Source organism: Lampetra planeri, chromosome 17, assembly GCF_965212315.1.
Source record: "Lampetra planeri chromosome 17, kcLamPlan1.2.h2, whole genome shotgun sequence".
In the NCBI taxonomy this organism is placed as follows: Eukaryota; Metazoa; Chordata; class Hyperoartia; order Petromyzontiformes; family Petromyzontidae; genus Lampetra; species Lampetra planeri.
Window position 1 is genome coordinate 12440392 of NC_136123.1, and position 24444 is coordinate 12464835.

The window sequence follows — 24444 nt, forward strand, 5'->3', positions numbered from 1 at the left end:
TTTGGCGCCACGGAGCGCGCAAAATGGCGGCCTCTTGCCGCGTGGGCAATGGCGGCGGCAGGACAGGCAACGTGGCGGCCCGCGGAGCACCAATTGCATCATCCATCGTCCCTGGCGCGACGAGATGGCATAGATGCGCCAGGACGTCCTTAAGTGCCTCCAGTTGTACCGCCATCGCTTGCCATCGTTGATCCGCGTCTGATGATGTCGACGGACCCGCCACCGCGCCAACATCCTCCACTCCCGTTCCCGTGGTCGCCTCAGCCGGGCTCTCCTCCACCACCCCAACAGGATCCGAGGTTGGAGGGAGTTCGTCGTCGTCGGACGAAGAAGCCGATGCAGGCGCCGGATTAACTTTCTTCCTCACTTGTTTCGACATGCCGTTGCACTTCCGACACCAGTGTAATAAACGACTGGACCACGATGTCTGGCTCAGTGTCCTTTATTCGGTTCGTGCTGTACACCCACACGGCTGTCTTTACTCTGTAGCTTCTCCACGGTGCTGACTCCAATGTCGGCCCGATCCACAACAGCAGCCCCGCTGCTGTTTCTCTCACACAGCCCCCCTTGGCTGTACTCCCTGCAACTCCTCTCTCTCCACCTCCTGGCAGCCTCGTGCTGTCTCTCTCTCTCTCCGCAGCTCCTCCTGGCAGCCACACCGCTGCCTCTAACACGCAGCCCTTCTGGCTGTCTCCTCTGCAGCTGCACACCACTCCGCAGCTTCCTCTTGTCTTCGGGGTTGGCTCCCGATAGCCGTCGGTGCCCCCCCCTCTTCTCACCCGCCCGCGTGGCCTCACTCTTTTCCGCTCACACCCCGACTGACTTCCCCTTCCGGTTTACCCGCTTAAGGACCCGAACCTTCCACCCACGTCACATGACTCCACCCCCCGTGACGTCACATCCGGAAGGTCGCTTACGCCCGCATTACACAGGTAAAGTGAAGTTCAATGTTCATTAATTTCATTTATTCCATATATTTATTCATTTATTCCATTTATTTATTGTGATTTTTTTTGTATGATTTTATGCATGTAATTACTGTAAACTTCGTGTAAAAATGCTTTATAATAGGAGATTTATTGTGTCTGGAACCAATTAATGTCATTCACATTCATTCTAATGGGAAAAAAATAATTCGGTGTTTGAACAAATCGGTGTTCGAATGGCCTTCTGGAATGAATTAAGTTCGATCTCCGGGGTACCACTGTACTAGCTTTACTACCCAGCTTCGCCCGGGACTTGGATTCATCACGCCCGGCCGCCTTTGTCTCCCCAGTGGCGATGTTCACACACCACACCAGTTACTCGTTTGAGGCTGAGTCGACCTATGGGAAGCCCAGGACCGGTTAACATAATCGTCACCGGTGGTGGCCGTGAGCGGGAATCGAACTCGGGTCGCCGGGTTCGTAGCGCAGCGCGCGAATCGCTATGCTCCCCCCACACACAAACGCGCGCACGTCCATAGGTACACATACACGCGCTTGCTGCAGACACACTCAACTTTCAGGGTGCGTGCGGCAGTAAACGACTGAAAAACCAATCCTGCGCGAAGAACGCCTTAGACCTGCAACACACTTGTATTTCAATTTACCCGCGGAGGGTTGGGGGGGGGATGACCTCAGCAGGCACACTCCGTTACGTTTCCGCATACGGGTCACATGACAGATGTGACGTCACAGCTCACTTGCCGTGCAAAATATATGCATTATTGCGCACCCCCCCCCCCCCCCCCAAAAGTACAAAAGTCAATTTTTTTAATTTTTGCATGGTGTACAGTCTGGAAAGTACCCGCATGGCGGGAAGTACGCTAAACATTTTGAACAGACACATAATTCACAAATTTCCCTTTTAAATATATAGATTATTACATGTTTCGATTACATTTCCTATTTATAAAATTCGTATTCCTTAAACTGCGCGATCTAACCCAAAAATCCTGTATTATGGATGATATTGGTCGCGAAAGCCTACGTGTTAAACCAATCCAAGTCAAGGATGAAATAAAAACAACTTTTTGAGAAAAAAGAATTGGTCAACAATTTTATTAATGATACATGTCATCAACAAATTGATTCGTACAATATCCAAGGTCTTCACAATCACAAATCCAATGCGACCAATTGAAAGCAATTACTGAATCGTTACCCATCGGTGTGTCTAGTTGGCAGCCATGGTCTGGTCCATCCAGCTTCGCAGGGCAGTGACGCGCGCGTACACGGCCGGCATGCTGGTGGAGCACGAGCTGCTGCCCCACGACACGATCCCCACGAGGTTCCACACGCCGTTCTTCTCGCACACCAGGGGGCCGCCAGAGTCGCCCTGGAGAGAAGACACGCAAGGTGCATAGCCACAAGCATATCAAAATGAGCTTCGATATCGAGACAGAATAAAGTAAAATAAAACCGTCCTACCCATCTTTGATGACAATTGAGTTGTGTTGAGATACACTTCACTTATATGGTAATGCAGGTCTGAAATCATTACACTTTTTTTTTATAATGTATGTGCATTGTGCATGGTAATAATGAGCTGTCACAAATTTACATTAGATGATGGAATAAAAAAAAATATTGCCACTTAAAATTAAGTATTGAGGTTCTAGATTTGAAGCTTTCGTGACTGCAAGGATTCATACTCTTAGTTCTTTCGGTAAAGTCACGTAGGTAAAAAATGAAATGAAAATTAATAAAAAATAAAATAATAAAATCACGACGTTTTGGAGGCAACACAAGTCTCCGTCATCAGGTGGGACCGTCACAGCCAGATTTGTTGCATCAAGTGAGGCAGGGATTCAAGATGCAAGCTCTTAAATACAAGTTAAGGGGGAGGAGAGTGGGGGGGAGCTTACCAGAATGTGGTAGCCAATGAATGGAACATATCGGGAGGTGGGGGGGGCTAAAAGAGAGCACGGGGTGCAACGTGTACGTGAACATGCCTGTACACAAGCACCTGTTGGTGCACATGATAGAAGAGAACGAAAATGCCCATGTTTATACCAGTGTTGGCTGACAATAAAGAGAGTACTGTTAAATGCTGGGGATGTTAACACTCGGTAAAGTAGAATAGTGCCTGTCAGATGAGATGGTCCAAAAATGTGTAGTTAAATATTTTTTGCATGGTTAATAACATCTTTCTAATGATTACTAAGTTTGTACTCATCATCACGGTTGAAATTATGTCTGTGTTTGTATATCTGAATGGCTTCGTGTACAAACCTAAAGAATCATACAACAAAATCATGGACCTACTTAACGATGGGAGTTACTCCAAATTTAAAAGCGATCCTACTAACAGCCTAACGACAAAAACCAACAAGATCATCACGAGTTCGACTTCCCTAATCGAACCAACCAAACGTCCTTCTCTAAAACCCTCGGCGGCTAGACCTCCCAGACTCTATGGTCTTCCCAAGATCCATAAAGAAGGCACCCCGCTACGACCCATCGTGTCAATGATCAACTCCCCTACCTACAAACTAGCCCGTTTTCTATCAGATTCTCTGCTTCCCTTCACAGGCAAGACCTCTTTGGCAGTATTCAACTCAACCCAATTAGTCTCTATGGTCAAGGACATGGTACTATCTCCTGATGATATCCTCGTCAGTGTTGATGTAGTATCTCTGTTTACCAAAGTTACAGTGCCTGACACCCTAACAATAATTGAGGACTTGGTCCAACATGGATTGAATGTACCTGCGCTGGTTAGGCATTACCTCACCAACACTTATTTTACCTGGAATGGCACCTCCTACAAACAGAATGAGGGTACCCCTATGGGCCCCCCCTTGTCACCAGTGATAGCCAACATGTTCATGGAAAAGTTTGAATCAGACGCCATCCAGACATCCACCCTGCGTCCTTCCCTGTGGAAGAGGTATGTGGATGACACTTTCATCATTTGGCCACATGGCCTCCCAGCATTAAACCACTTCTTGGACCACATCAATTCCAGACACCGATCCATCAGATTCACCATGGAAGTGGAGAAAGATGGCAAACTACCATTCTTAGATATTCTGTTTGAGAGAAAACCTGACGGATCCTTGGGACATTCTGTCTACAGGAAAGCCACCCACACAGATTCCTACTTGAAACCGGATTACTACCACCACCCATCTCAAAAGAATTATCTCATCAAAACGCTATACCACAGAGCTCATGGCATTTCTGACCAACACCACCTGGCCAGTGAATTAAGACATGTACATCGGGCCCTCAGGATGAACGGATACTCTGAACGCACCATCCGCCAAGCTGTTTCTCCCACCATACAGAAACAGCCACTTGAAACTCCGATCAAAACTATCACGTTGCCATACATAGCAGATGTGACCAAAAAGATCTCCAAAATTCTAAACAAACATAAGATCCAAGTCCGATTCAGATCAGTACATAAAATCCGTGATCTAATTCCATCTGTGAAGGATGTCATCCCTGACTTGCAATACCCTGGAGTCTATAAATTGGTGACTGTTACATTGGGGAAACGAAATGTCATGTCTCTGATCGTGTCCGCGTGCACAAGTCAGATTTGAAACACGGCAAAATTGAGTCTTCCGCCGTTGCCGATCATTGCTACAACGCAGTGGGCTCCCGTGATATTGTTTTTTCCGAGACCAAGGTGCTCTGCAAACCCTCTGGCTACCATCAAAGGTTTGTACACGAAGCCATTCAGATATACAAACACAGACATAATTTCAACCGTGATGATGGTACAAACTTAGTAATCATTGGAAAGATGTTATTAACCATGCAAAAACATTTTACTACCCATTTTTGGACCATCTTATCTGACAGGCACTATTTTACTTTACCGAGTGTTAACATCCCCAGCGTTTAACAGCACTTTTTTTATTGTCAGCCAACACTGGTATAAACATGGGCATTGTCGTTCTCTTCTATCATGTGCACCAACAGGTGCTTGTGCACAGGCATGTCCAAATACACGTTGCACCCCGTGCTCTCTTTTAGCACCCCCCCCCTTCCAATACGTTATTATGTGCACCAACAGGGACTTGCGCACAAACACGTCCACGTCGACGCCTACGAGCACCTCGTGCTCTCTTTTAGCCCCGCCCCCCCTCCCGATACGTTCCATTCATTGGCTACCACATTCTGATAAGCTCCCCCCCCTCCTCCCCCTTCACTTGTATTTAAGAGCTTGCATCTTGAATCCCTGCCACACTTGATGCAGCAAATCTGGCTGTGACGGTCCCACCTGATGACGGAGACTCGTGTTGCCTCCGAAACGTCGTGATTTTATTATTTTATTTTTATTAATTTTAATTTAATTTTTTACCTACGTGACTTTACCGAAAGAACTAAGGGTAAGTATTGAGGAATTTATATCAAAGTTCAATCCTATTAAATTGTGAACAACTACTTTCATCAATGGTTTACTTTCAAACATGATACATTTTTACAAGATAGTCCCATAAACCCCACCATCCCTCATATCTTCAATTATGATCGCCTACCTTCTGGTGTAGGCATTAAAACGCTGACTTCAGATACCACTTTAGCTACGTAATGGAAGGCCGTTAACGTTTACCATGCAGGAGCTCGCTCCAGCACCACCAGCGCAGATCATGACACTGGTGATGACGTTCACGGTGCCCCACTTCTGCTGGCAGGTGGGGGTAGGCACAATGGGCAGAGCGGTCTGCTGCAGGATGGGAGGCGTGTTGAAGGCTGTGAACGCACACATAGAAGAATGCCAAATAACATAATAAAGATTAGATCATCTCTTTAATAATATTTCTTAATAACTATTTGGCACGAATTACTGTCAAAGTTGTATAGGCCTACTAGCTGTAGGAAGTCTGAATGAATACCCTGCACAAAGTAAATTGTGTTAATTATTGGTCTTTGATTCTCACCGGAAGAGCGGACCTTGCCCCAGCCGGAGGTGACACACATCATGTTATCAGCGAAGACATCCGAGGCGGCGGGCAGGCAGACGGGAGAGACACGGTCCACGATCTGAGCGGGTTGAGCCAGCTTCAGCAACATGATGTCGTTGTTGATGTTGTAGGAGTCCCACTGCTGGTGAGTGATGGCCTGTGTGTGCAAACAGAACGAGATGTTATAATACCTTAAACTCACTACATTTGTTAAATTCAGGGTACTTAATCAACACAATTGGTCTCAGTTGATCTTCATCCATTGCAATGTCTAGGAAGTTGCAGGGAATGTTCATGAGGTCAATTCATGGCTCGCAATTTTACCTTAGAGACGACAAGAGACTGGATGTTCTCGGCGTTGGAGTTCCTGTCGTGCTCGCCCAGAACAACGCGGTCACGGGACGGGCTGCGGACGCATTTAAGAAAACCGAACATTTACTGATTGATAAAGATATTCTTCCTCGTTTTAAAGTCGTTAACAATGAGCGGTGCTATGCTGGTGCAGTGACTCCTGCATGCACTTACTTGAACTCGCAGTGGGCAGCGGTCACCACCCACGAGGGGTCAATGAGGGAGCCACCGCAATAGTGCCATGTGGTGGAATCCTGTAGTGGCAAGACGCGACAGAATTGGTGTCGTGTCGCACTCTGGGACACGCGTAGCACACCTCACATACCAAACAGCAGTGCATACAGGCCGACTTTCACTTGTGTCGTGGACACCGCGATACAGTTCATGTCAATGTGGACTCATGATATACTAACATTGAGCACTCACCTGCAGGGACACCTGCCAGGGCCAGGAGCCCGACACCGCATCCTCGCCATTGACGATGCGAGAGTAGCCGGTGATGACCGGCTTGATGGCCGGGACACCGCACCCTGTGATGTGTAAAGAACACGGTGATTGGTGGTTAACATTATAGAATGCTCCTTGCATGAATTTACTACAACGTTAGCACTTTAAATAGTGAAGGTAATAGACAGAGTGTGGAGGAGCTCGGTAAAGCAACGGCTTGGTGAGGCATTTCATCCGGCAGTGGATAGATTATGGCAGATGATGATTACAGGGTGTCCATGTATACAAAATTACATAATTATACTTAGTACTGTTAGCAAGGTGGATAAAAACTACAGTGTACACAGACTTGATGGTTAAACATTTTTAACTTTTAAGATTCATCCTCCTCTTTAAATGAATGCATCAAGTGCGCAGTGTTATTTACTGAAAGTTGGGAAACTAAAGACAGGATGGTATTTCCAAGCGCACGAAGGAAGCTTTAATTAAAATTAATTGTCATAAGCGTTAAATGTTACAAATGATGAACGTAGTATGCATGCCTTTTTAGCATGTACTAGTTATACTTTTGCAACTGCATGCTGTATGTGGGCCTTCTAAGTATTAAGATAACTGCATTATGTTAAACTACTAATATTGAGGACTGCAATGCCATACACAATAGGTATTCCTTATTTGTAATATCTAAAATCTTACCTATAAACGTAATTTTTTTTCTGTCTGTCTGTCTGTGTGTCTGTCTGTGTGTGGACACAATTTGCGAAGGATTTGGCTCGCGAACCATGGGGTTTATGTTTTTAAAAAGTAGCCAGGTACCAGCGCTATTCTGATGTTGCATCTGTCAATTTTAAAGTAGTTTACTTAACCATGTAGTACTATTTATTATTATTTATTTCTTTACGCCGATGAGCCCTCGCCAAAACACGCATTTTCGCATGCGCAACAAATCTGACCAGGGGTTGTTCCTAGAAAAGCACATGCCTTCGTTTGGATAGGGGGAAAATCTTTATTTTGCGTTAAAAATGCAAAGAAAAATACACACAACGCTGAGGTAAATTCTTCAAAGTGTCATGTCCTCTTATCCCGCCCCTTCACCCCAATGTGTGCACTTACTACTATAGGGTCGGTAGATACTAATATTATAGCGTTTAGATAGTATTTTTGTAGAGCGGGCCGGGAGATGGTGGGGGAGGGCGAGGGTAGCGGCCCAGCCCCATCTTGCCAAGGTGCCACCTCGGCCGGCTGGGAAATCTAGGCGAGGCCAGGGGCTCTGCACGGGACTAGGCCTCACGACATCACTTTATCAAGTTAGTAGTTTGTACTATCGAGTCTATAGATACTGCTATAAAGTCAGCATGTACTACCACAGTCAGTATGCGCTGCTGCAATCATAGCAGGTACCACCACAGTCAGTATGCACTGCTGTAGTGAAATCAGGTACCACCACAATCAGTATGCACCACTTTAGTTGAAAGCAGGAACCACCAATGTCAGTATGCACTGCTGTAGTCATAGCAGGTTTCACCACAGTCAATATGCACAGTTGCAGTGATAGCAGGTACCAACACACTCGGTATGCACTGTTGTAGTGATAGTAGATACTGCTATCGAGTCAGTAGATACTGTTATAGAGTTAGTAGTTACTACTATAGTCAGTGGATACTACTATAGTGTCAGCAGATACTACTATAGAGTTAGTAGTTACTATTAGAGAGTCGGTAGATACTACTGTAGGGGCAGTAGATACTACTTCGGTCAGTAGTTACATCAGTCAGTAAATACTACTAAACAGTCAGTAGATACTACTGTACAGTCAGTAGATACAACTACAGAGTCAATAGATACTACTTATTCTGTTGTATGTAGGGTGTGTAGGTATATATACCTAAGCGGGGGTAAAAATATTTTTCGAGGGGGGAAGTCGACAATTTTCGGAAATCTTAAATATCAACTATTTACCCCCCACTTTCTATGACTTTTTCGACTTCTAAAAGACTCTTATAATTTTGTTGGTGGAGAAATGGACAAACGGCCCACCGAGCTTCCAAAATAGATGAATATCTGTGTATGTATATGTAATGTTTTAGAGAAGTTTTTAAATATATTTATCGCCAGGGCAACGCCGTGTACTTCCCGCTAGCTAAACTATAAAAACTATAAACTCTATATTTTACCAGGTAAGGTTCACTGAGCTGTTAGTTCTTTTTCAGAAATCAGCTGGACACGAATGATAACTCAACGAAGTCGCTTATCACGTGGAAATTTATAGCAGCCAAATACTCAAAATGTTTCTAATGTGGAGCGACCTGGACAAAAATCCACACCACCATGGGGAGAGAAAGAGAAAACACCCAGACTCCAGATATAAAGCAGGCGTCAGGGTCAGGATCGAAATCACGATCGAATGTATACCAGGCAAGGGAGATAACATCTCACTACCATTGAGACATTTAGTTTGAGACACCTCCAAAGAAGAGTGCCCCTCGTTTTAAAATGTCAATTTATGTTTACATTGTATTCTTTTACATTACCCCTGTTAAGAAAGCATCTACACAAAGCATCTGATTTAATTGCACTGGCAGTAGGTTCTGCCAGTTTTGACAATAGGTTGCCTGCATGATGAGCCTTTTGAAGATAGAAAGCTAAATATGTACATATTCCCTCTCTGTCATGACAATTGGGAGATTTATCAAAGCATTTGATACGTTTTGTCACCAATTGTCAGTACACCACATTCTTTTCATTCTAAAATATTGACAGGAAATTACCCATGGTTGTCAACTAAATCCCTGACCATGGTATACATTTTATGATTATTCTCTCACATTAGAATTGCCTGAATATATGCTAGTTCTTATGAAGAACTAACAAATACAATTGAAGTTTTCAAGTGTATATGTCCACTTCTTACCACGCTGCGCGCGACTCCCATTTTACTTTGTGAGTGTTTGAGTTCAACAGGTGTGTGACGGCAGTAGAATCCTCACCGAAGGCGGCGACGATGAAGGCGAAGCAGGAGACGAGCCAGAAGAGAGACATTGCTACTGTCGTAGACGGTGCTGGACCTCTGATGTTGGGAAGCCCCTTTTATACAGAAAATCTGCCGCTTGGCAGCGAGTTTAAACCTTTATTTCGAATTATAGCGATTGGCCTTGCTCTTGGATGAGCAGTGGAGTACTGGTGCCACATGCCACTAATCCATATCTTCCCATAAACAAAGAATATTATAAAAGCCAGCTGAAAAACACACGTAAGGATATGGAGCAACACATTTTCTTTCACACCCTTTGGTTAAAACATGACATTTTGGAAATTGGTGTTCAATGAAGATCAAACTCAGGAGTTTAAGACAGTTGTTTGTGAAGTCCAGAATTTATATTAATGGGAACAGATGAATCAAAATTTTGAGGAATAATGTATTTAATATAACAAATGTTTACTTTATCACCAGTAATGAAACTGAATCGTACAAGTAAAATCATTTTTAAGACGTATAGCTCATCATCATTTGTGGGTTTAATACACGCAGCTAGTGACCTGAGTTAAATTTCCAGTTATTGCTGCTATAAGTGGTGAGTGACAACTGAATCCACCCTGTCCATCCGCTGAACCATGCAGTCTTGCCACCACGCCACTCTGCCTTGCTCAAGATTGAGAATTGGTGTACTCATGCAATTTGAACTTATATACTTGATTTAGTGATTTCTACTTTGCACACATATCGTGTTTTGTATTGTTTGTTGTAACTTTCTGCCCCCCCCCCGCCTACTGAACATCTGGGAAAAAAGAGTCTCATGGCTCATATGATTTCTCCAGGATAAGTAATTATTTGGATTATCATTCACCATCAGAACACCAATTATCAACATATCAAAACCATGTATTATTACACCTCATCAACAATGCCTTACACGCATGGCTTATAATGTGTTATATTCACTAACACATTGAAAACCTTAGATTAAAATATTTCATGAATCCCATTTGAAACGTTTAAATGAGGTGTTGTAAACGTTAAATATTCACAGTGTTGTCAGCACTCGTCAAGCAGACGTGTATCGACCAAAAACGTCACCTTGTGAAAGCATACACACCTATGGCTATTGATGAAGTGATAAGACAACAGCTTTGAAATCTAAATATGGATGTGCAGTGGTTATGTAAGTGAGATGAACATCTAGAACAAGTAGGAGTGCATACGTTCCAAATTCATTTCAATATATGACAATAATGCAAATCACGTAATTCAACCAGGAAAGTCTCACACTTTTTTTCACGAAGGTTCTGCATTGAGATCTTATTCAATTATATTTAAGAGTGTATTGCGTTTAAGGAAATCAGAATAGTCAATTATCCACACAAACTAAATTTCAACCCTGAAGGGCTTTAAAACATTTTGGATTGTGAAACCGAAGAAGAATGGCACTTCAATAATTTTTTCAAGACATTTAAGAATTTTAGTCCCATTTAACTACCAGCAACTACTTTGTTAATCTAAGGGATTCATTTGAGCATGTTTCATTTGTATATGTAAAAACCTGACCTTTAAATCCAGCCCCTGTGCTATCCGTTAAAGTATAGGTAAAGAAGATCGTCACAGTTATTTTATCACTCATAATCGTCTCAAAAGTGTGTAAGTGATGAAGGTCCGTTGCACCACCGAGAACCTCTACATTCAAGCGCGATGTTGAAGGCTTCCCAAAAAGTATCGTGGACAGCGCCATTATGAATATGGTCGAGATCTGGTCTGTGGATGATTAAAAGTAGGCAAGGTGGGCCAGGGTCGTCATCTAATCTTGTAACGTGGCTAAACAGACAGATACTTTCTTGAGCAGATTATGCTATTGATTGCAGGAAGGCCAGTCCTAGACTGGACTTAGGTGTTGCAAACAAAGTCGTACCATCAGATGACAAGAAACTGTCACTGACAATCAGAATCTTTATTTTTACTGGAAAAATAGGAAGCGGTATGAAGCTCTTTTTCACGGATATCCAGTAGGGACGTGTCAGAAAGTTACAACAACGAACAATACAAAAAAACACGCTATGAGTGTAAAGAATAGTAAAGGTAAGCAAGTCACTAAAATCAATAAGAACAATGAAGTATAAAGTATAAATTGCAAAAACATATACATTCCTGCCGATTTTCAACAATAAATGCAAGCTTGGGCATGATAGCAAAACAACAACAGTCCCAGACCACAGAAAAACAACACAGTAGTCCCTCAATATAATTGCACATTAAAATTGAACTATCGATACATGGGTAAGGATAACAATTCCACATCACATTGGCAAATGTGGCTGTATCCAGCACTAATCTTCTACTTCAGGATATTCTTTGAAGGAAGATGTATGATGTTCAGGGAGAAAACAAGGTTTTTCTAAACCGTTTGGTGCAACGGCAAAGGCTTTGTCACCTATTCCAATTCTTGGTTTTGGGATAGTCAAAACCAGATAATTTAACTGATTGGAGAGAAATTCAAACGTAAAAGGCAGGGAAATAAGGGTCGACTGTCAAGGTAATGGTTGACAACCATTAGAGAAGAAGGACGAGGAATGACTCAAGAAAATGGATTGAGCGAACCTTCGAGAAAGGGGGCTCGAGGGATATAAAAGGGGAAGAGACGGTTGGAGAGAAGAGAGGGTTCAAGCATCAAGAACCGAAGCCCGGGCCTAGGAATAGCATTGGGTCCAAAATAAAGGCTCTTAACAAAGCAAGGCCATGTGTCAGTGTCATTACACATGTGTGAAGCCTTCCGCTACATGTCTTAAACAAATCACATTTTCCAAGCTATGTGTACAAATGTTTCGCTGCTGTTTGCGGCAACCAACCATCAGCATAGCAACAGGCATCCCTAGCAATAGCTGCCCAAGGAAGTCATAAGTGAGCATCAAGAGAGCCAGGTTGGAGGTTGTGAATTAAAGGAATACGAAATTAATTAAGGGGGTATATCATACATTTTACCTCAACACTGCTATTTCACTTGTACGCTTATATGTGTAGGATACTGTACAAGAGAAGATTCTGGAAGGCGCGCGTTGAGATGATTGAAAACAGGTAGCCGGAAGGCACTGTAAGCATTATTCAATTAAGGACACACGTGTTATAATTCAATGGGCTGCCCACTGTCCGATAGGGGCGGGGTCAAGTGAGTATATAGAGAGAGCGAGGCTACGCGGTTTAGGCGCTTGCTCAGGGACTAATCGACGACCAGAGATGGACACCATCGGGGCTGACTGTTCGAGATCGACAAAGTGGAAACCATCGTGGTTTGACTGTTCGAGAACCTACTTAATGGAAACCATCGGCGCTGAAGATAGCCATAGCAATTATGAGTGTGGCAGTCATTACATTCCGACTATATATACGTTAGGAGAAATAAAGCTCTACTCTCCTGAAAAGATTGCAAAGGGGCTTCTTTACACTGGTGGCAGCGGTGGAATTCCGTCTACGGTATTGATAAATAAAACCCACCGATGAGCTCTTTATAGAAGAACCATCGACCCTAAGCATCAAGACCTGGAATCCGTTGGCAGCCACGTTTCCAAGGGAAGTGGAGGCATCACCCCAGACCGAGGAACCAGGATCGCCATACCAAGAGATTTAGAGGCTAATTTCTAAAAGAATGGACCACCTTACCTCTGCGATTAATCGACTGCTGATAGCGATTGTGGATAGGAGAGAGGAAGAGGGAGCAGGTGCTGCCCAGCTTGAGCAGCCACCGCCCTTGACCACATGGCGAGCCGAAGCTCTTGGGAGGCACAAACCGCCGCTTCCCCTCACAGCGCAGCGAACAGGGACGCCCGAGCTAGAGCCGCTGCCACCATTGGTCACATGGCAAGCTGAAAATCAGGGGAGGTAGCATCCGCTGCTTCCCCTCGCAGCACAGCAGGCAGGAACCAATTAACTGCTTCAGCCACTGATAGAAGCTGCATCACAAACCTTGACCACCTTGCCCAAACAGGAGCACGCACGAAGGTTGGGTCCTATTGTAGTGACATAGAATGAGTCACTGGAGCGCGTAGCGCTGGGGACTGGTAGAGAATAGGAGTGAGGGTAGCAGCCCGTTCTACCAGTTGGACCAGTGGTCGAAGTCTGTGGCCTTCTAGGGGATCCAAAAGGGTGCGTGGCCGAGGGCAGAGCCTGGCCACGCTGGGGTGGATAAAAGGTGAGCTCCGACTCACAGTAGGGGCTGCTGCCATCTGGAGTGGAACTCGTCGTGCTGCCGTCGTCGTGGTCTTCGCCTCTTCGAGCTGTGGGTCTGTTGGCTGTCCTGATCCGGTATGTAGTTATCCCGTATGGCTGTAAAAGCCGGAATAAGAGAGAGAGTGCCTCCTACGAGTGTCTCTGAAATAGTACACTACATTTGGTGTCAGGAGTGTTAACGTGTAGGGTTGTTAGGAATTTTCTTTTATTTGTTTTATTTCGAATCTTTGTGGGGGGAAATGGACTATGTAAAAGTTTGCGAAGAGGAAGGCTCTCACTGGCATGTCCATGGGCGAAGAGGGCAACGGTGATGAGGGTTCCCGGGCAGCCCCAGCAGCCAGAACCCCAGTGGGGGGTTCCAAAGAGGACGATCCCGGCGGGCACTCAGAGCGCGCATCTTGGAGCTGCTCTCCACGGTGACGTTGCTGGTGGGGCAGTTGCGTAGGGAAGAGCTGTAGGAAGGGGCTGCAGCTCAGGTGCAGCTAGAGGGCGACTCCGCCGTTTCGGCCGACCGAGGGCAGGAATCGGGTCCGGCCGAAATTAACCTGCCACAGACAGCTCATCCGGGGGCATCTTCCCTCGTGCAGCGGCTGCCATTTATCAAGGAATTTTCGGCTGCGGGGGGTGATTGGGCGGCCTTCCAGCGCTACCACTTGCGAGCTCGCAGGGTGGTCCAATATTGAGGCACTGTGTGCTCTTCCCACTGCGCTGGATGACGATGCCTTGGAGGTACTCTTTGCCATTCCCCCGGCAGACAGGGCAATGCTGCGGCAAGCATACTCCCAGTTGGCGTCGATTTTTTACCCACCGTATGCTGTTTGCAGGGAGACCGAGATGCCCATTGCCTTCCGCAGCGCACTAATGTTCCTGTCCCAGGTTGCGTACCCAAAGATGGAGCAGGCGGGACTGGATTTTCTGGGGCTAGAAAAATTGTTGGCACTCATCAGGATATGAGCGTTTTTTTGCCGGCCACGGAGGAAGACGACCTGTCCTCGATTCAGGTAGCCTGGTGCATCCAGGCCCACTGTAACCTGCGACGGCGTGCTGGGGTGGCTGTCTGGCCTGAATTCCAGCTAGAAGAGGGCGACCAGGAGCACTGAGAGTCTTCTCGGGTCTGCGTGTCGGGTGGTTGGAGCCCGTGCGGGAGGGTCGGTGCGGGATGACTATGGGACCAGCGGGGGGGACCTTCCCTCCACCATGGAAGGGCCTCGTTACCTGCTTCAGATGTGGCCTTACCGGGCCACATCTCTAGGGTCTGCCGTGCTGATCTGGGACAGCTTTTCCCGGCTTCACCGTCCTCTGTCCTACCAGCCTTCGCTCCTCTGAGGCCGAAAGCAGGTCGCGATACGTCACACACCCGGCCGATGCAGTCACCTCATGCATCTCCATTGCAGTCAGTGTCGGGTGCACACGCCATCACCGTTCATATTGATACGGGGTACGGAGAGAATGCATCGGTGTGTAATAGTTGGCTGCGGGGTTCCAGGCAATGGACTGCATTGGCACACCGTGTCATGGCAGGAGGAACAGGATCATCCACGGTGAGTGGATTTGTTCAGGGTGTTGAGGTGTGGGTACTCATAGACACGGGTGCATCCGCCATCATTGTTTCGGAGTCTATTTATAGGACTTTGCCATCGATGGTGGGTGGCCTTGGTCCTGTGAATAGTCCTTGTATGGCCAGTAATGGTGGGAATTTAGGTATTGTAGGCGAAATTGTGGCATCGATACGGATTGGAGATATTGAAAGAACGGGCCCGGTGTTAGTTTCGAGTTCATTGGTGGTGCCTTGTTTATTGGGGACTGATTTTTTGAAGAGGATGCCCCTCAGGACTTTGGTTGAATTAACGTCGGGGCATCGGTTGAGTTTTTGGAGTACCCTATGGGTTGTGTATTGCTAACGCTGTGGTTCGGGCCCTGGTGCGTGAAACTGTTAGTGTTCCCCCGGGTACACAGATGCTCGTATCCTTGAGGCTGCAAAAGTGGCTCGACTGGAAAATAACTGGGGGAGGGGTTCTTTTAACCCCTTCAAGTAGGACAGTTCGTGGTCTCGCCTTGATAGGAGCCCAGACGATAGTGATGGGGGGATCAGGAGCCGTTCCTGCAAGTGTTAAATGCTGGGCCAGGTACCGCGGTCATACAGGTGTGTACAGTGTTGGCCCACACGACGGCTGCATGTTGTGGAGAGACTGATTATGCATCCGCTCGGGACGTGGCCACAGTGGAACGGGAAGCGGTGTTGGATGATTCATGGATGGATCCGTGTGCAGGTAATCCGGATTTGTTGTGGGAGCAGAGGGGCGAGTTGCAGGAATTGCTTCGGGAATTTTTCGACGTATTTAGTAAAGGTAAATTCGATGTTGGCCGTACATCCCTGATGTATCACCATATTAATACAGCCAGCGCCGCTCCCATTCTTCAGAACTCATTTCGGTTTAGTCCGAAGGAGAAGGACCATGTTCGTCAGGCGGTCGATGAGATGTTGGCCGCCAATATAATCTCCCAATCAACTAGTCCGTGGGGATCTCCCATTATCCTGGTTGCGCCTCAGCGAGGGTCTGTTCTTCCATCTACAGGATCCGAGGGCCTGACGGCCATGGAACCACCGGCGGCGCCACCCACAGCCGGACGGGGGTGGATGTTATGACTGCCACCTGCTTCTTCCTTTTCTCCATCTTCGTCCCGTGGCCATCATCGAGAAACCCCCGGGGTCCACGGACGACTCGTTCTGGGCCCATATGAGGGGCCGGCGACAAGGACTCGTTCCAAGATGGTTCGGTTCGATTGACCGCACCTACTCGTCGGTCGGTTTCTACATATTTTGGGGCTGGATTGTTGCCTGTGTTCCGAATGTTACGTTGGAATTGTGGCGTTCATCATCCCGCCACGCGACGTATGAAGGTCATCTGGGACGACTGTTTCTTTTTTCACGGGGGGGTCGGTGATGGAGTGATATAGAATGAGTCACTAGAGAGCGTAAAGCTGGGGACTGGTAGAGAATGGGAGTGGGGGTAGCGCCCGTTCCACCAGTTGTACACGTGGGCAAAGCCCAGGGCCTTCTAGGGGATCCAGAAGGGTGCTTGGCCAAGGGCGGAGCCTAGAAACGCTGTGAAGGATAAAAGGCAAACTTCACCTCACAGTCGGGACTGCTGCCATTTGGAGTGGAACTCGTCATGCTTCCGTCATCGTGGTCTTCTCCTCTTCGAAGCTGTGGGTCTGGAAGCATGTTGGCTGTCCTGACCCGGTATTTAGTTTTTCCCTATGGCTATAAAGGTTATAATAAAAGAGAGAGAGTGCCCCCTATTTGTGTCTCTGAATTAGTATACTATACTATGTAGACGTTTACGGTCTCTGGAGGTGACTGGGTGGCGTTTGTCAGAAGATTTGAAGCCGCCGTCAAATTCAGCCCAGCGGAGAGTAGAGAATGAGCTGCCAATGCCATACCATAGCACCTTGTTGGCGCTCACAATTGTGGCGTTCCCACGGATGGACGAGGCAGCTCAGGATGCACTGGTGGCGGTTCGACTGCAAGCCCTCATCCATCAGTGAGGCCTCATTATCAATTGTACCAAAGAGAATCAAATTTCAATGTGGTTCGCAAAGTGCCTCCAGGCTCATGAAGAAGCGATAGGTGTCAAGGGCAACGGAGAGGAAAGGAGCGAGAGGACCAGCGGAGTCAACGGAAGCAGCGACAACGGCGGCCGCCACATGGCAGGATTTCCCAAGAACGAATCAGGCTAGTCGCGACACCCAGCCAGACCACACACACACCCCATCATCAAACGCCTCATCACCATTATCACCGGCATACCACTCAATCGTGGAAACCCAGGGAGACACAGCAGGATAAATTTGTCCAACAACCATAACTAAATCGAAAAAAACTTGTGAGATGGGTTGTAGCAGCAGCTACGGGGATATTGTTGCGAGCAGGAGCGATATGGGGAAATCCCGTTAGGGTGTTGGTGGACATGGAAGCATCAATCACCTGTTTCGTTCTTGGGAAATCCTGCCATGTTGTCCAGAGCTGGCTTGCTTGTCTCGGGTCGATTTCCCTCAACATCCTCTTGCGATATGAGCCAGCCTCCCACATCGGTAGCAGTAGATCTCTACATGGTTCCGGGTTCCTCTGCAGTTCTGCCATGGTCGCTGCTGTTGTTGTTCGTGCCTTGGGTGGTTGAATTACTACTGCTATCTTCTCTACAGTCGCCTGAAGAGCACCCTCAATGCTAGGCCCAGTGGCGGCCGCCGTTTTCGCTGCTCCCATTGGCTTCGCTTCTTCTCTCGCTCCTCTCCTCTCCGTTGCCCTTGACACCTATTGCTTCCTCAGGTGCCTGGAGGCACTTTGCGAACCACATTGAAATTTGATTGCTCTATGATACAATTGATAATGAGGCCTCTCTGATGGATGAGGGCTTGCAGTCGAACCGCCACCAGCGCATCCTGAGCTGCCTCGTCCATCCGTGGTAACTCCACAATTGCGAGCGCCAACAAGGTGCTATGGTATGGCATTGGCAGCTCATTCTCTCCTCTCTGCTGGGCTGAAAATCGCTGCCTTGCGCTAGACGGAGCGCAGAAAAGCTCTGCTATTCCCTCACAAGCCTGTCTTAGCATGGCGTGTTGATTTTCCAGAATTGTGTAGAAGGCCATCAGCACTCCGTCATCCAGCACTGTGGGCAGCACTCAAATCTTCTGACAAACGCCACCCAGCCACCTCCAGAGACCGTAAACGCTTACATAGTATAGTGTAATAATTCAAAGACACGAGTAGGGGGCACTTTCTCTTTTATTATAACCTTCATAGCCATAGGGAATAACTAAATACCGGGTCAGGACAGCCAACATGCTTCCAGACCCACAGCGTCGAGGAGAAGAAGACCACGATGACGGCAGCATGACGAGTTCCACTCCAGATGGCAGCAGTCCCGACTGTGAGTTGAAGTTCGCCTTTTATCCTTCCCAGCGTTTCCAGGCTCCGCCCTTGACCAAGCACCCTTCTGGATCCCCTAGAAGGCCCTGGGCTTTGCCCACGTGTACAACTGGTAGAACGGGCGCTACCCCCACTCCCATTCTCTACCAGTCCCCAGCTCTACGTGCTCCAGTGACTCATTCTATATCACTACACCACCGACCCCCCGTGAAAAAAGAAACAGCCGTCCCAGCTGACCTTCATAGGTCGTGTTGCGGGATGATTAACGCCACAATACCAACGTAACATTTGAAACACAGGCAACAATCCAGCCCCAAAATATATAGAAACCGACCGACGAGTAGGTGCGGTCAATCGAACCGAACCGTCTTGGAATGAGTCCTTGTCGCCGGCCCCTCATATGGGCCCGGAACGAGTCGTTCGTGGACCCCGGGGGTTACTCGATGATGGCCCCTGGACGAAGATGGAGAAAAGGAAGAAGCAGGTGGCAGTCATACCATCCAGCCCCATCCGGCTGTGGGTGGTGCTGCCGGCGGTTCCATGGCCGTCAGGCCTTCGGATCCTGTAGATGGAGGAACAGAGCCTCGCTGAGGCGCAACCAGGATAATGGGAGATCCCCAAGGACTAGTTGACGGGGAGATTATATTGGCGGCCAACATCTCATCGACCGCCTGACGAACATGGTCCTTCTCCTTCGGACTTAACCGAAATGAGTTCTGACGAATGGGAGTGGCGCTGGCTGTATCAATATGGTGATACATCAGGGACGTACGGCCAACATCGAATTTACCTTTACTAAATACGTCGAAAAATTCCCGAAGCAATTCCTGCAACTCGCCCCTCTGCTCCCACGACAAATCTGGATTACCTGCACACGGATCCATCCATGAATCATCCAACAACGCTTCCCGTTCCACCGTGGCCACGACCCGAGCGGTTACATAATCAGTCTCTCCACAACATGCAGCCGTCGCGTGGGCCAACACAGTACACACCTGTATGACCGCGGTACCTGGCCCAGCATTTAACACTTGCAGGAAGGGCTCCTGATCCCCCCTCACTATCGTCTGGGCCCCAATCAAGGCGAGACCACAAACTGCCCTATTTGAAGGGGTCAAAAGAACCCCTCCCCCAGTAATTTTCCAGTCGATCCACTTCCGCAAGCTCAAGGGTACGAGCGTCTTTGCACCCGGGGGAACACTAACAGTTTCACGCACCAGGGCCCGAACCACAGCGTTAGCCATACACAACCCATAGGGTACTCCAAAAATCTCAACCGATGCCCCGACGTTAATTCAACCAAAGTCCTGAGGGGCATCCTCTTCAAAAAATCAGTCCCCAATAAACAAGGCACCACCAATGAACTCGAAACTAACACCGGGCCCGTTCTTTCAATATCTCCAATCCGTATCGATACCACAATTTCGCCTACAATACCTAAACTCCCACCATTGCTGGCCATACAAGTGTAATGCGAGTGTAAATGGGGTTGTTGCTGGCCTCTGGTCCAATCACGCGGCCCGAGGCAGTGGGGGGCGGAGCCTGGTCTGCGGGGCGTGCGGGAGGGGCCACCGTTCACCTCGGCTCCAATGGGAGGCGAGGTGAATGGGGGCGGAGCCAGCGGGGTAGTATGGGAAGGCCGGATCTGATGATCTGGGAGGCGGGAGTCAGGGTCATGTGGGGAATGAATATAAGTGGGAGCCCAGAAGAGATTGGGGCAATCGGGGAAGTTAAGAGGCTGAGCCACGTTGGGTGGTAAGGAAAGATCCGCGCCATCGGCCACGTGGCCGAAGGACCTCAGCACGCCGTCGGCCAGTGGTGTACGGAGTGCGAGAATAGAGGAGCTAACAGAGGAGCGTGCGTAGCACGCGAGAGAGAGAGCGTGCGTGGCACGCGAGAGGGAGCGTGCGCGGGGCACGCGCGAGACGACACTGGTCCGAGAGGATGCTAGTGGGGGTGCGGAGAAGAACCTGAATAAAAGACAAACGGAGACCAGCATCGCCTGACGGAGTCTTTTATTACACTGGTTTCAGAAGTGGAACGAGATGTCAAAACATCTCAAGAAAAAGAATATACCTGCACCATCTTCAGAAGACGAAGAAGACCTTCCTCTGGCGGTGGCGGTCCCGACCATGGAAGGCGTGGGCGAAGTGGCGGCGAGCGACACGACAGGAGTACAATATGTCGTCGGGGCGGCCGGGCCATCTGCGTCGACGGGCGCCGAGGACGGCTGGCGTCACGTGGCAGTCCAGCTTGATTCGGTGCGGGCCATTCTGCTGGATTTAGTCACCCTGGTCGCGCCAGCGATGATGCCAGATCGGCCACGCGGCGGGCTTTCAAGCGGGGAGCCTTCGGGTGGGGCCGAGCCGTCCGCCATTGGGGCCTCTGCGACGCTTCCCGCCCTCTCCGACACGCGGCAGGACGCCGTCATCTTGGGTGTGGTCGCGGACGAACGGCGGGAAGTCGCCATCTTGTCGCCGCCGAGGCGGGAAGCCACCATCTTATCGCTGCCCCGGCGGGAAGACGCCATCTTGTCGCCGCCGCAGGGGACGCCTGCATCGGAAGACAGCAGCTCGGGGACTCGCAGCCATCGCCTGACGACGATTAAAGAATTCTCAATTGGAGGAGATTGGAGCGCATTTGCATTGCGTTTGAGTCGGCCGTCCAATCCGCCAAGTGGACGGATGCGGAGGCCTTAGAAGTTCTGCCGACGCTCCTGGACGACAAGTCTTTTAAATTCTTCCGCTCCATCAAGGCCACAAAGAAGGCGACGCTGAAAGGGGCGTTCGACGAAATGGCGGAAGCGTACGAGCCTCCGGACGACGCACACCGCAGATTCTTCCAGAGGCAACGGGCACCCGAGGAATCGCCTGTGGCTTTCCGGGACGCTGTGCTTGAGCTGGCCATGGCTGCGTATCCAGAGACGGAGCCCGACTTGTTGGAGCCCTTGATACTGGGTAAGATGTTGGAGCTGTCCAAGGACTTGGGCATTCAGATGCCGATATGCGGCCATGAGCAGCTGACCTCCCGGATGGCAGCCAAGTGCCTCGATGCGCAGTTCAACTTGCGCCATTGGGCACAGGTGACTGCCTGCATGGGGAGCCCGACTGTGGAGGGAGGCGCTGCCGGGTGGACTCCGTCAAAGGCCGTCTTCGTGCCGAACGAGAGGGCGCTTGCCGATCTCTCTGCAGTGGCGGCCCAGTGGGTTCCTCGAGGGGGAACAGAGTCGCGCTCCGGCCCACCTCTGAGGGATCGTCGAGACGGGGGCGGGGGGGAGCCGGGTGGCGGGCCGACTCGTCGTGTTACCGCTTCGGGCGTCTTGGACACTTCGCGCGGGACTGTCAGAGTTGCCCTCGCCCGCCTCTTCAGCCGGAGTCCCCGGCCAAGGACGCGACGTCAACGCCGGAGATTCAACCGTTTTCAGGCAAGTCGGTACGCATCAGACACCCGGCAAGGCCTGTCATCTCATGCATCACCGTCGGTATGCGTTCCGGGGGCCTGTTCTAACGGAGGGACTTTAAGGGATCTCCGTCGCTCGCTGACACCGTGGCGGAAATTAGCGTGGAGGGTGGTCGCAGCCGCTACTGGGTCGTCGACCGTACCGGGTTCGATACAGGGGGTCGACGTGCGGATTTTGGTAGATTCGGGCACGTCCGCAACTATCATCTCGGACGTCATATTCCATCTCCTGTCCATTCCGCCGTCACGGGTACGACCGGTTTACGATTCATGTGTTGCGGCGAACGGAGGGAGTATGGGCATAGTTGGTCAGGTGGAGGCGCGTATTTCAGTTGGGGGTGTGTCGGCTTCGGGGACAGTGTTAATCTCTAGGTCCCTCGCTGTGCCGTGTTTGTTGGGGACGAATTTCCTGGCAAAGATGTCCATTCAGATAAGGGTTGATCAGAATTGTATTGAGTTACCGGCGGGCCAGGAGATTTTCTTTTTGCCGTCGCCGTGGGGACATTCCGCTCCGGACCGTCAGATGCAGGCGCTATCCGATGTTTCGGTCGACATTCCACCTGGCTCGCAGATGCTTATCCCACTGCGTTATTGGAAGCACATGCCTGGGGTCGAGGGGGCAGCGGGGGTGTTGTTCTCGCCGTCCAACGCGGTTACGGATGGCCTGGCGCTGGTCGCGGCACGAATGATTGCTCGACCGGGTCAGCCTCCGTTTTTGCAAGTGTTGAATGGAGGCGCGGACAATGTCGTCGTGCCAACCGGAACGGTTTTGGCACATGCTACGACCGCCTTTATGGCCCATGACGATCCAACCCACCGGGGCCTCGTAGGGGGGGTTTCGGCCTCGACGGCGCAGGACGATCGATGGATCGCCGGGTTGTGCCAAGAAAATGCATCCTTGACTACGGACCAGCGGTCTGCGCTTCGCGCGCTGTTGGAGAAATATTCTAATGTCTTTAGTGAAGACGATTTCGATCTCGGACGCACCTCGTTGCTCTCCCACCATATTGATACCGGGGATGCTGCTCCCATTCGGATGAATCCACATCGGTTGAGCCCGGCGGAGAGGGATCATGTATGCGGTGCGGTGGATGATATGCTAGCTGCTGACATCATCTCTCCGTCTAACAGCCCGTGGGGCGCTCCGGTGGTCCTGATAAAGAAAAAGGATGGTAATTTACGGTTTTGTGTCGATTTTCAGAAGTTAAACAAGGTGTCGGTTGCGGACGCTTACCCCCTGCCGCGTATGGATGATTCCCTCGACGTCTTGTCTGGGGCGAATTTTTTTTCACTCTTGACCTCTTTTCGGGGTTCTGTTAGCAGTAGATCAACGTTGGCTAGAACCCGTTTCTATTCAATTTGTCACAAACGGCGGTAGCTTGAAAATTGTTGGGAAAGTAAAAACGGAAATCCACATATGGGAAATGTGTTTATCGGGCCCCATATTGGTCTCTTTGGCCCTAGCAGTATCATGCTTGTTGGAAACTGATTATTTAAGTTGGCTACCCATTAAAATACTAATGGATAAGGGCTGTATTGACACGCTGTCAGGAAAACAGATATATATTTTTACAGCATGACACAGAGATAGGGAAGGCCGCTAGAGTCACGCCCTGGTGAGAAAGTTGATGTCAATTCAACTCCTAGCACAGGTGTTGGTTCCCTTGCAACATCGATCGTCAATTATTACCTCGGGTGCGGAATGCCAATTATAGTGTCACCATTGGGACCAAAGATCAGTCGACATTCACTAATGGCAGCGAACACCATTTTTAAATGGAACCAGCGATTATATATGCAAGTTTTGAACACATTACAGCAAGCGCTAACAGTAATTGCACAGATTTACCTCACAAGTGAAATAAAAGAAGATGAAGTAGTGGCGGGGATACCGGAAGTGATGGATGCGGTAGGGTCTCCCTGGCCAGGAGAAATCGTTCATCGGAACCCTGTGTTGACTCAAGGTCAAAGAGACCGGCTTGAAAGTCTTCTTCCCTAAATCAATTATATTTTCAGTAAGTGCCCATATGATTTGGGCTGCACTGACTTGAAGCAGCAGCACATTGAAACGGAGAATGATCAACCCGTGAGACATAACTCATATAGAGTGGGTCCGACAGAGAAGTAGCAGATCCATCGAGCTAT

At 48.9% G+C, this 24444-nt stretch overlaps 1 protein-coding gene and 1 long non-coding RNA gene across 2 annotated transcripts; one reads left to right on the plus strand and one right to left on the minus strand.

Moving 5' to 3' along the window:
• Positions 1 to 2026: 2026 nt before the first annotated feature.
• LOC144723379 (chymotrypsin B-like) lies at positions 2027 to 10143 on the minus strand. The gene is made up of 7 exons (XM_078602120.1): positions 9688 to 10143; positions 6680 to 6783; positions 6428 to 6507; positions 6227 to 6308; positions 5879 to 6059; positions 5551 to 5690; positions 2027 to 2319 (listed from the first exon to the last, which is right to left on the minus strand). Exons 1-7 carry the CDS (start codon positions 9737 to 9739, stop codon positions 2158 to 2160), a joined length of 801 nt encoding a protein of 266 aa, XP_078458246.1. The 5' UTR covers positions 9740 to 10143; the 3' UTR covers positions 2027 to 2157.
• A 3405-nt stretch (positions 10144 to 13548) lies between these two features.
• On the plus strand, positions 13549 to 17213 carry LOC144723380 (uncharacterized). The gene is made up of 2 exons (XR_013586156.1): positions 13549 to 13985; positions 16487 to 17213. It is a non-coding gene; the product is annotated as an uncharacterized LOC144723380 (long non-coding RNA).
• The last annotated feature ends 7231 nt before the right edge of the window (positions 17214 to 24444 follow it).